This window comes from Leopardus geoffroyi, chromosome X, assembly GCF_018350155.1.
Source record: "Leopardus geoffroyi isolate Oge1 chromosome X, O.geoffroyi_Oge1_pat1.0, whole genome shotgun sequence".
Lineage (NCBI taxonomy): Eukaryota > Metazoa > Chordata > Mammalia > Carnivora > Felidae > Leopardus > Leopardus geoffroyi.
The window spans coordinates 45,814,631-45,827,265 of record NC_059343.1 but is presented as its reverse complement, the minus strand read 5'-3'; the positions used below and the strand labels follow the sequence as shown (position 1 = coordinate 45,827,265).

General features: G+C 39.9%; 1 protein-coding gene across 3 annotated transcripts; it reads right to left on the bottom strand.

Moving 5' to 3' along the window:
* Positions 1 to 5,240: 5,240 nt before the first annotated feature.
* On the bottom strand, positions 5,241 to 10,958 carry LOC123594197 (P antigen family member 3-like). 3 transcript variants are annotated; one of them, XM_045470898.1, is made up of 5 exons: positions 10,835 to 10,958; positions 9,645 to 9,736; positions 8,674 to 8,782; positions 6,731 to 6,881; positions 5,241 to 5,352 (listed from the first exon to the last, which is right to left on the bottom strand). In XM_045470898.1, exons 2-5 carry the CDS (start codon positions 9,726 to 9,728, stop codon positions 5,349 to 5,351), a joined length of 348 nt encoding a protein of 115 aa, XP_045326854.1. In that variant the 5' UTR covers positions 9,729 to 9,736; positions 10,835 to 10,958; the 3' UTR covers positions 5,241 to 5,348. The 3 variants fall into 3 exon arrangements, with proteins under 3 accessions (XP_045326854.1, XP_045326856.1, XP_045326855.1); XM_045470900.1 differs by lacking the exon at positions 10,835 to 10,958 and adding an exon at positions 10,521 to 10,561; XM_045470899.1 differs by lacking the exon at positions 10,835 to 10,958 and adding an exon at positions 9,849 to 10,428.
* Between the last annotated feature and the right edge of the window lie 1,677 nt (positions 10,959 to 12,635).

Genomic DNA, 12,635 nt, shown 5'->3' with positions numbered 1-12,635 from the left:
CTCTCTCTGTCCCTCCCCCCATCTCTCTCTCTCTCAAAATAAACATTAAAAAAGTATTTAAACACCTTTAAAGCCACTTAAAAATCATACTAATATAGTTACCTATATGCCAGTTTCCTGAATTATCCAGCTTTCCCTAAATGTACCATATCAAATGATTAATCAATGGAAACAGTGGCTATCACTCATTGAACCCTTTTCTGGAGTCTCTCTCTTGTTCCATTGAACTTCAATTATTCCTATGCCAGTACTAAGCCTCTTTAAAGTACAAATTTGAGTATTAAGCAGTTTGTACAAGACCATTCACTTTTTTGTACAACACAGATGGTAGGAAGAACAAAACTCCTTTATATGAGAGAACAAGACTACCATCCCTATGCAAATCGTCTTTATTCCAGATGTTACATGGTATGTTCACTTGGCACTCTGCATGTGCTGTTAAAAATTGTTTACACTTTGTAGGAGATGAATGAAAAGGCCACACAAGAATATTCTAAGAAAAAATTAAACTAGTAAACAGTGCATACTTTTTTTTTTTTTAATTTTTTTTTTCAACGTTTATTTATTTTTGGGACAGAGAGAGACAGAGCATGAACGGGGGAGGGGCAGAGAGAGAGGGAGACACAGAATCGGAAACAGGCTCCAGGCTCTGAGCCATCAGCCCAGAGCCCGACGCGGGGCTCGAACTCACGGACCGCGAGATCGTGACCTGGCTGAAGTCGGACGCTTAACCGACTGCGCCACCCAGGCGCCCCAACAGTGCATACTTTTGTAGTTAACAGTTTCCTCTGATTTAAAAAAGATTGCATGTTCAAGCACACAGATTAAATCTTGAAGAAAAAGGGGAAATTCATTAGAGTGAAGGAGCATATGAAGCTGCAACCTATTCTGTCTTCATATTTTCAACCAAATTTCAGGAATTGACTGAGATTCTCTTGTAATGTTTTGTTTCATCTTGTTATGGTATGTCAAAATGCACGATGCACACATATACCCTGGACCCCATAGACATTCCTTCCCCCTTTCCCTTCACCTGGATCCACAGGTGCTTCTTTAACTTCTTTCTTTTGATCAGGTATAATATTCTGACTTCCAGTTGGTGTCTCCTCTTGTTGAGGTTGCTTATCACTGGGCTGCTGGCCCTACGGGTATGTGTGTGCGCGTGTGCAAATAAACAGTTGTATTGTTAATACATGCCAACAATATAAATATTACAGATTTTTATATCATATAATAAATAAGTATAAACACACACATAAAACATGATTCCATATATTTATACTTAAAAGTTACTCTTCTGGGGCGCCTGGATGGCTCAGATGGTTAAACATCTGACACTTGATTTCAGCTCAGGTCACAATCAAGGATTGTGAGACTGAATCCTGTTTCAGGGATTCTCTCTGCCTCTCTCTCTCCTCCTCCCTCTCTCAAAAATAAAATAAAAATATTTTTTTTTTAAAAAGAAAAATGTCTTTAAACTTTAAAAAATTACTTTTCTCATATTGTGGCTACTCTAAGAAGAGGTACCCACAAGCACTTGGGAGGCTATTTTAAACTATGCTGGGATAGATATGTATATCCTGTTGTTAATAAGCATAACAAAGGAGTCATAGGGTATATTTCCACAGGGAACACAAGTATGTAATCCTTCTGGTTCAATGTTTCCCATCCCTTATCAGCAAAGAAACTTTTATCGCTGTATCTGTATGTTTGTAGTTCAACAACATTTTCAGAGAAATAAACTGATGGTATAGAAAATATCAAATACCAAAGTACTCACAGCCATAGGTGCAGCTGGCTGGTTAGACTCTCGATCACCTTTTCTTTGTTTAGACTTAGATCTTGATCTTACACATCCACTCATACTTCACCCTGAAAGTAGAATATCAGGATTTGGAAAACGTATTCTAATTAATTTTTTTAATGTTTTTATTTATTTTTGAGACAGAGAGAGACAGAGCATGAGCAGGGGAGGGGCAGAGAGTGAGGGAGACACAGAATCCGAAGCAGGCTCCAAGCTCTGAGCTGTCAGCACAGAGCCTGATGCGGGGCTCGAACTCACGGAGTGTAAGATCGTGACCTGAGCCGAAGTGAGATGCTCAACTGACTGTGCCACCCAGACACCCTGGGAAAATGTATTTAATGCGATCCCTATCGACATACTGCCAGCATTTGTCACAGACCTAAAACTGGTAGGGAGCCACAAAAGACCCAGAATAGCCAAAGCAACCTTGAAAAAGCAAAGCAAACCTGGAGGCATCACTATTTGGGACATAAAATTGTATCACAAAGCTGTAGTGATCAAAACAGTATGGTACTGCCACCAAAATAGACACATAGATCAATGGAACGGAATAAAATACCCACGAATATATGGTCACAAAGGAACCCACAAATATATGGTCAATTCATTTTTGATAAGGCAGGAAAGAATATCCACAAGGAAAAAGACAGGCTCCTTAACAAATGGTTAGGAAAGCTGGACAACAGCATGCAGAAGAATGAAACTGGACCAGTTTCTTACACCATACACAAAAATGAAATGCAAACAGAGAGGGAGGCAAACCATAGGGACTCTTAAATACAGAGAATAAACAGGGTTGCTGGAGGGGTGGGTGGGTGGGAGGATGGGTTAAATGGGTGATGGGCATTAAGGAGGGCACTTCTCAGGATGAGCACTGGCTGTCACATGGGGGAGATGAATCACTGGGTTCTACTCCTGAAGCCAAGACTATACTGTATGTTATCTAGCTTGTATTTAAATAAATTAAAAAAATTAATTCAAAATGGATCAAAGGCCTAAATGTGAGACCCCAAACCATCAACATCCTAGAGGAGAACACAGGCAGTAACCTCTTTGACATCTGCTGTAGCAACTTCTTTCTAGATTATGTCTCCTGAGGCAAGGGAAACAAAAGCAAAAATAAACCACTGGGACTTCATCAAAATAAACACCTTCTGCACAGGGAAGGAAACCATTAACAAAACTAAAAGGCAACCTACAGAATGGGAGAAGATATTTGCCAATGACATTTCTGATAATGGGTTAGTATCCAAAATATAGAAAGAATTTATAAAACTCAACACCCAAAAAAACATATAACCCAATTTAAAACATGGGCAGAAGACATGAATAGACACTTTTGTAAAGAAGACCTCCAAATTGCCAACAGACACACGAAAAGACGCTCAACATCACTCGTCAAATACAAGTCTATACAAATACAAAATACAAAACTATAATGAGATATCACCTCACACCTGTAAGAATGGCTAATATCCCTGCCATTAAATAACTTTTGAAGAAAGAAGTTTTGCAGATCTGTGTTTTTTTTTGCCATGGGGCCTGTGACATCATTCTTTGACTTTGGATAAACTGTTCCAAATAGCTTTGGTGTTGTAGTTATTATATTACAGCACAGTAAAATAAGTATGCTCTTATTTTAAAATTTTAAATGTTTTTTTTTTTTTGTATCAATGAAATCATCTGGAAAACCATGTGAAGTCTGTGTGCCACATTTTGTGAAACCTTTCCTTCAAAAGGACAAAGCCCTTCATGTCAAACATTATAAAATTACTATAAATTTTTATGAAAACGTCAGATTGCCAGTATCGTCATCATGTACACCATCAGTTTTCCTGGCCAACATTTCCAGATGTATTTACTTTGAGGATGACCAAGGGCTTCTTAGAACTGAATCCAGAAATCTACTGCTTATTAGAGTCAAAAGTAAGTTGTGGATACACTCTGACACACCTTTTTGTGAAGATTAAATGAAGTTATACATGTACGGAACCTAGGAGGAAGAAGACACTGACATATAGTATACATGCTATCAATAGAGGAGTTTTTATAGTAACTCATTCTTTAAAAACTCAATAAATGGATCTATTGTCCTAAGTGCACACAATCAGTGGATGGCCAGCTATTCACAATTATAGAGCACAGATCAAAATTATCTAGTTAACAGAGCCATGACTTTTAACTTTCTGGGAATAGAAGATTAATAACAGCGTAGAAACTGGAGGAGGTAGCTTTCGGAGTGATGGCATCATTAGAGGCATCTTGCAGGGAAGATGGGCACCTCACCAAATTTGAAATGATGCGGATCTGGAGGTTCCCCGCCATTTAGGTAGGGTCCAATTTCCAAGAAAGATGCAATCCAGAGACAGCTGAACATGGGAAACTCTAGTCCAACATTACTCACAGCCTTTCAGGGTCTTCAGAGCCAGAGGATAGAAAAAGAGGTCTTACATACCAATAAATTTTATGAAGCCAGTATATCCTTGATACTAAAATCCAAGAGTGTATACGAAATAAAAGTAGATGTTAATGTCACTCATGAAGATATTAATACAAATTCTAACCTAATTAATATGATGTAGGTTATTCAGAAAGATCATAGATCATGAACATTCCCTCCCAGTAGCGTATGGTTGATTTAAACATAGGAAAATATTAGGGCGCCTAAGTGGTTCAGTCGGTTAAGCGCCAGACTTCAACTCAGGTCACGATCTCACGGTTTGTGGGTTTGAACCCCACGTCAGACTCTGTGCTGACAGCTCAGAGCCTGGAGCCTGCTTCAGATTCTGTGTCTCACTGTGTCCCTGCAACTTCTCGGCTGACGCTCTCTCTCTCTCTCTCTCTCAAAACTAAATAAACATTAAAAAAAATTAAACATAGGAAAATATGTATGAAACTCATTACGTTAACAGATTCATGGAAGAAAACTGCTACAATCATCTCAATAAACGTTCTACAAGTGTTTGATGAAAGTCAACATATATTCAATAGAAATGTTGTTAGGAAACTAACCTAAGAATGGAACATCTTTTATGTCACAGTAAATATAGTCAAATGCTGAAAATTTTCTAATTCCTATCAGAAGTAAGACAAGGATGTCCATTATTTACCAATACTTTCCAACACTGTACTGGGTGGGTCTGTCCAATATTGTGAAATAAGAAAGCAAAGAGGGGGGATAATGTTTAAAACAGCAGGAACAAACTGTTAGTATTCAAAGATGATAGAATTGTGTACGTTGAAGCTCATAATGGATGTTGATATACACCTCTGGCATTAAATCCTATGTAGCAAGGCTTCTGGAGAGAGTATCGATGTACAGATATATCTGCACTTACCAGCTCAATCAGAATATAAAATTTCAAAAAATGACACAATTTTCAATAGCATCTAATACTTAGAGTAAGTTTAACAAAGGTTTGAAAGAGTCTTTGGAGAAAGTTGTAAGATTTTATTGAGGGATTTTTAACAGTGAAGTGTCCTTCCTACATGAGAGCAGTTTGCATGGTTTCAGCTTCTTCTTGCTTACACTTTCGGTTGTCCTTCACCTGTAAGACAGACACAGAGTTGGAAACATTACTCAGCAGAATTTATTTACATTAAATTAATGATATACAGAGGACACTATAGTTTTTATTTTATAAGATAGAATTCCAAGCATATGCTTTACCAACATTTTTGGAACACACCACACTTTCTACAGGTACAAGAAAAGAAAAAAACACTTCAGGTTCAGAACAGATAAAATGAAATGAACCTATTGAAAGGTAGTTTCATTTTTTTATCTTTATGTTTAGATTCAAGTTAGTTAACATCTAGTGTCATACTGGTTTCAGGAGTAGAATTTAGGGATTCATCGCTTACATGTAACACCCATGCACTCTCCCTATTTGATGTGCCACAGAAACTAGAAACTAGACTATCTCTTGCCATTTTATCACTCAGTCATTTGAGCCTTCATTGGGGAAAGGTTTCAAAAGGCACGTGTTTCGTAAGAGCCACAATAATTTAGAGTCTGACAAAATTTAAGAACAGGTATCCAGGTCTCCATAGAGAAAAACCAACATCAAGCAGTGTGTTTTCTTGTTCTCAGTAGCAATGAAATCTCAACTCAGATGTTAAAATTTGCCCAAAGATGTTATCTGATGACAAATAAATCATACAAAATGGAAGATTTGTGTATTCCATGTATATTATCCAATAGAACCACAGAATACAAAAATCAGCAATAAAAACTGACTGCAATATATCTGGTTTGAAATCACTAAATATATGAGCCAAGATGCATTCAGAAGTGAAGGGATTCTCCCAGAATCACACAACTTATGTTAGAGCTGGTATTAGAACCTACTTCAGTGCCTCAGCATATTTCATACAAACTGGTATTTACTCCACATGCATTTTGTGGTTTTAAAAAGAGGAAATCATAGAAGATTCTGAATTTAAGTAGCCATCGGTTAAAGTATTTACAGTGTATTTTATTTATTTTTTAAAGTTTATTTCCTTATTTTGAGAGAGTGAGAGAGAGAGACAGCACAAATGGGAGAGGGACAGAGAGAGAGGAAGAGAGAGAGTCCCAAGCAGGCTCCATGCTGTCCGCACAGAGCCCAACGTGGGGCTCAATCTCACAAACTGTGAGTCCATGACCTGAGCCAAATTAAGAGTCAGATGCTTAACTGACTGAGCCACCCAGGCGCCCCAGTATTTACACTTTATAAAAAAGGAAATGGTTTCATTTTTTATTATTTAAGAAGGCTCTGACCCAATTTAAGTCTACATCTGATAGGGTATAAGTCAGGTAGTCAGGAAATTAGGGTCTGAACTACTTATGAAAGTTACCTTTATGTGTAAACTCTGTCATTAAAGTATCAATAAAGTCATATCTACATAAGTAAAGATATAATATTCAGGAAAATATCTGCATACTTTTCATTCTCAATGGATAACATATCTGCTTCAGGCATCTTCATGGGCTCCAGTGTTGGGACATCCGCCCCCTTCACATCACTGTCATCTTCACTTTTGCCCCCAGTCTTTGGCACAGGCAGTTCCTGGATACCAGATTCCAGGTCAGGGTCTTACCAAAAAAAAAAAAAAAAAAAAAAAAAGATAATCAACTTAAGGAGTAAACATAAAATATAAAGAAAGAAGTGATAATATGTATTCTTGCCATTATATGAAATACAAGCCTGTAGACTTAGGGTAACAAAAAAAGCGATGGAAAGACGGACTTCCCATCTTTGTTTTTCTGTAATATGAAACCTTACTTCAAATAACAATTTAAAGAGAAACCACACTAAATGTACATTTGCATTATATTACCACAGTGTACTAAGAATAGAGAGCATCAGCTAAGAAATCTAAAATGTACACCATGCACAGGGTTTTTTTTTAAGTTTATTTATTTATTTAGAGAGAGAATGATCAGGGGAGGGGCACACAGAGGGAGACAGAAGAGTATCACAAACAGGCTCTGCACTCCTAGTGCACAGCTGGATGCGGGGCTCAAGCTCACGAACCCCGATATCATGACCTGAGGCAAAATCTAGAGTGTGACACCTGACTGAGTGAACCACCCAGGCACCCTGCACCATGGATAGGATTTTAATGAAAATCAAAATTTAATTTCCTGAACAATTAGCTGAGTGCATTTGTGGGCCTATGACAAATCCTACACTAGTGACATACATCTCCTATTGGAGCAACCTGAAAGCTATTTTGTGAAATTTAACTAGTTAGATTTAGGGGCAAAGTCTCTCTCTATAACTTATGATAAATGAATCATGCAGAGAACCAAGTATCAAAAATAACAGCAAAATATTAGTGACTTATAGTCAAACTTCTGTCTTACAGTGAGAATAAAGGGAGCAGGGTGGAAAGAAATTAATGGACTTTGTCATCAGTCCTATTGTAGAAACCTCTTACCAGCGAATTCCTAAAATAATCCATGGCCTGAATGATGTCAATAATTCCATACAAGTATCTGATGAAAATACTTTCTTTGGAAGCTGGTAATTTCCGTTTCATGATCATTTTAAGATACTTTTGATTTTCCTAATCATAAGTTGTTAAACACCTCCTAAAGCCACTTAAAAATCACACTAATATAGTTTACCTATATGCCAGTCTCCCAAATTATACAGCGTTTCCCAAATGTACCATATCAAATGATTAAGGAAAGGAAATGGTGGCTCTCATTCCTTGAGCCTTTTTCTGGAGTCTATCTCTTGCTCCACTGAACTTCATTTATTCCTGTGCCTGTACTACGCTATTTTACAGTACAGACACATTTGAGTATTAAGCATTTTATACAAAAGCATTCACATTTTGGTATAACAACACAGATGGTAGGAAGTACAAAAACCGTGTAATGAAATATGAGTTATGTCTCCATGTGTCAAGCAGTCTTTGGCAAGCCACAATCCCTGAACCTTAGTTTTCTTATTTATAAAATGAGGCTACCATCCCTATGCAAATCTTCTTTATTCCTGATGTAATAAGATATGCTGTCTCGGCACTCTGCACACACTGTTAAAACCAGCTTACACTTTTGATGCAGGGAAGGAAAAGGCCACGCAAAAATGTTCTAAGAAGAACAAATTCAACTAGTGAAAAAATGTATACTTTTGTAGTAAACAGTTTCCTCTGCTTTAGAACAGACTGCATGTTCAAGCAGATTAAATCTTGGAGAAAAAGGGGAAATTCATTAGAGTGAATACAGCTGAAAACTCTATTCACATTTTGAAACAATTTTCAGGAAATGGCTGAGATTCTCTTCTAAGGTTTTGTTTTGTCCTGTTACGTCATAATGCGTGATGCAAAAATATACCCTGTGCCCCCATAAACATTCTTTTTCCCTTTCCCTTCACCTTCATCCAGAGGTGCTTCTTCAACTGCTTTCTCTCGCTCCGGCATAATATCCTGACACTCAGTGGGTGCCTCCTTTTGTTGAGGTTGCTCATCACTGGGCTGCTGGGCCTAGGGTGTGCGTGTGTGTGTAAACAAAAAATTGCATTAATGCATGCCAATAATATAAACCTATGTTACGCATTTGATGTCAAATAATAAATAAGCATAAAAACACTTATAAAATATAATTCTATATTGTATTCCTAAAAGTTATATGGCCATTTATACACACATACATATAATGGAATATTAGTCATCCAAAGGTATTAAAATCTTGCCATTTGCAACAATGGGGATGGGGCTAGAATGTATTATGCTAAGTGAAAGAAGTCAATCAGAGGAAAGCAAGTACCCTATGATTTCACTCATATGTGGAATTTAATAATAAAACAGAGGAACATATGGGAAGGGAAGTAAAAATAAAGGAGAGGGGGAAACAAATCACAAGAGACTCTTAAGGATAGAGAACAAAGTGAGGCTTGATGGAGGTAGGTGGGTGGAGGATGGCACAGATGGGTGACAGGTGATAAGGAGGGCACTTGTGATGAGCGCTGGGTGTTGTACGTAAGTGATGAATCACTGAAGTCTACTCCTGAAGCCAATATTGCACTGTACGCTAAGTAAAATTTAAATTAAAAAAGAGTTACTCTTCCCACAGAGTGGCTACCCAGAAGAGGTACCCACAAGCACTTTGGAGGCTATTTTAAACTATGCTGGGATGGATACGTACAACTCGTTGTTAGTAAGCATGACAAAGGAGTCATAGGGTATATTTACCCAGGGAACACAAGTATGGAATCCTTCTAGTTCAATGTTTTCTGCCCCTTCCCAGCAAAGAAACTTTTATCACTGTATCTGTACATTTGTAGTTCAACAACATTTTCAGAGAAATAAACTGATGGTATAGAACATCAATTGCTGAAGTACTCACAGCCACAGGTGCAGCTGGCTGGTTAGCCTTGCCATCATCCTTTCTTTGTTTAGATTTAGATCTTGTTCTCACACGCCCACTCATTTTTCACCCTGAAAGTAGAATATCAGGATTTGGAAAATGTATTCTAAAGGCTAGGTACACCACCTCCAAGGCATAACATTTTAATTTTTTTTTTACTTTGAAAATACTTTCAAAATCAACCTTGCGTAAGGATAGTGTACATGCTGTGGTCACACCAAATAAACGGGCTGCAAGATCATTCACATCGGCCAAACTGGCAGTCAAATCACCTTAAGGACAGGAGAAAACGCGAGGCTTAGTTTCACAGCTAGATTCCCCATCATAAAGGCATGTGAGAAAACAATGCTGGATATTTAAACCTGAGTCGCCATTGTTTTCACATTCCCAGTTACTGGGCCCATTTTACCCTCTTAAATAAGGTTTCCTTGGAACACAGAGAAGTCTTAATCGTTTGCGTACTGCCTATGGCTGTCTTCCCACTACAAGGGCTCAAGGTGTCTAGTTTCGATATTGACCAGTGAGCCGGCTCCTCCCTTGACACCCTGCACAGTGCGATACAAATCTCCGGGACGCAGCTCCAACCCCACATCGTTCCCCGTTTCCAGCCCCACACACCGTTTTTTGGTTTTTGTTTTAAGTAGACTTCACGGCCATCCCGGAGCCCAGGTGGGGCTCGAACTCACCACCCTGAGATCTAGACCTGACCTGAGATCCAGCATCAGCCAGCCACTTTGCCTACTGACCGCACCCCCTCCCCCACCCCCACCCCCACCCCCGCCCACAGGCGCCCCTTCCAGACCTGTTCTGTACCGCCTGGCCCGCCTCCCACCCAGGGTCCCACTGAGGACTCACTCTGGCTTCAGTGCTCCGCCGGCAGTTCCAGGTGCTTGCAGGACTCAGATACCTCAAAGAACGCCCCCCAAGACCCACCCTGTCTTCATCTCCCCCGTCCTCGGCCGCCAGCTGTCCTCACTTGTCCCCGTCCCACCACCACGAGGACGAGGGCCATGGCGGCCGCGACGCCCGTGAGGAGAAGAACGCTAACTCCTAGCAACTTCCTCCTCCGAGGCCACAGATCTACCGTCCCGACCCGCCCGAGGCCCACTGGCACTCTCCTCACAGTCACTCACACTTAAAGTCCTGGAAGGACTGATTTGTGGACCTACCGGTTGAGGGCAGGCAGCCAGAAAGATCACGAAACCGTCCACACCACCGCTTCTTCCTCGGCTCTGCTCACAGGACGCGTGGGCAGCAGGGCGCATGCTCAGCAACGGTCTTTCTTAACAACGGGCATGCGCAGGAAAGGCCTGGTACAACGTGTGTGCGTACTGACGTGGATATGTGCGTACTGACTGGGTGTATGCAATGTTGGTGGACTTCTTCCCACGCCTGCAGCCAAGGCGTGGGAAGGCAGTGTCCGCAGAGTTCCCGACATGGTGCTTGAAGAGTGGCCTTTTTCCTCCTGCCCGAGCTCTCTTTTGCAACCAGATACTTTGGGGCCAGACGGTTACAAGTCACCGTTAGTGCTGAATGTTTCTCAGAAAGGTATCTGTAACAAAAATAGATACTAAGTACTTTAATACTATTTTTATACATGCTTTGATCAATCATTCCCTTCCATGCTTCTGGATTTGCTGTCATACTTGAGTGAATTTGCTCTCCTCTGTATAATAAATACATTAACAACTGTTTTCTTTACCTTTTTTGCTTGTGTTACTGCACATTGAAACCTGTGGTTTGGTAACTGATTTCTCTAAGTACCTGTGGTCCTTCAATCAGTGCACATTTCAGAAGTTTCTATCGATATTGGTCCTGGGGTTTAAGCTCAGTCCACTGGTTCATTACGTTCAGTAATGGTGACTATGCTCGACTTGATAAGTAAAGCTGACTTTACTGGATAACTCTGTCAGGGAAAACACTACCTGGACAGGGTCTTAGCAGAGTCTTTGAGGTGGCCGGACAGGAGAGATACGTACTCAAATTGTGAAGTCGGAGTGGAACAATTCTTTCAACGTTGGGGGAGGTTGTGATGAAGACTGAGTAAAAATAGGGCTAAAATGGTGTAGGTTTGGTGGACACAGCAAGGCAAGAATATTAAGTCGAAAGTTTCAAATTCCTTATGGTTGAAAAATGTCATTTGGCACTTTTTACTGAAGAGTTGATGGATCTTTCAGTTAGTTTCTGGAAGGGACAGTAATGTTATTTTCACCTTTTGTCTTCCTAGGCAAGAGATGATTTTGCTAGCAAAGTTATGTTGATAAAGCCCATAGAATAATAAACTCGTTATGTACATAGTAGGTTGTGTGCATGATTTCCTTTCTTATTTGCTTCCATATAACATGTCAGTTGAATGTTTCAGGTAGTCTATGGAAAGGAAGGAGAGGAAGAGGACATTGACCAGCAAATAGCTTTTTGTAGCTAAATTAGAATGTATTTTTAAGGTGACTCATATATTCCATCCAACTGGGCTTAACTTAAAGAAATACCTTGAATTGGGAAAGGGGTGTGTGTGTGTGTGTGTGTGTGTGTGTGTGTGCCCGCGCGCATGTGTGTGAAGCAGTTTAAAACAGTTGTGGTTCTTGGGGCGCCTGGGTGGCGCAGTCGGTTAAGTGTCCGACTTCAGCCAGGTCACGATCTCGCGGTCCGTGAGTTCGAGCCCCGCGTCGGGCTCTGGGGTGATGGGTCAGAGCCTGGAGCCTGTTTCCGATTCTGTGTCTCCCTCTCTCTCTGCCCCTCCCCCGTTCATGCTCTGTCTCTCTCTGTCCCAAAAATAAATAAACGTTGAAAAAAAAAAATTAAAACAGTTGTGGTTCTTTTTTAAGTGAGAGCAGTCATAATCCCCATTCTTTAATATATATGCATATATGTGTAATTTTTTTTTTTCTCAGCAGGCACTATCATTACCAAATTTTACTTTCTCACTCTCCTAATCCTTATTCCTATTGCAGTGCCCTCAGGAAGTGATTT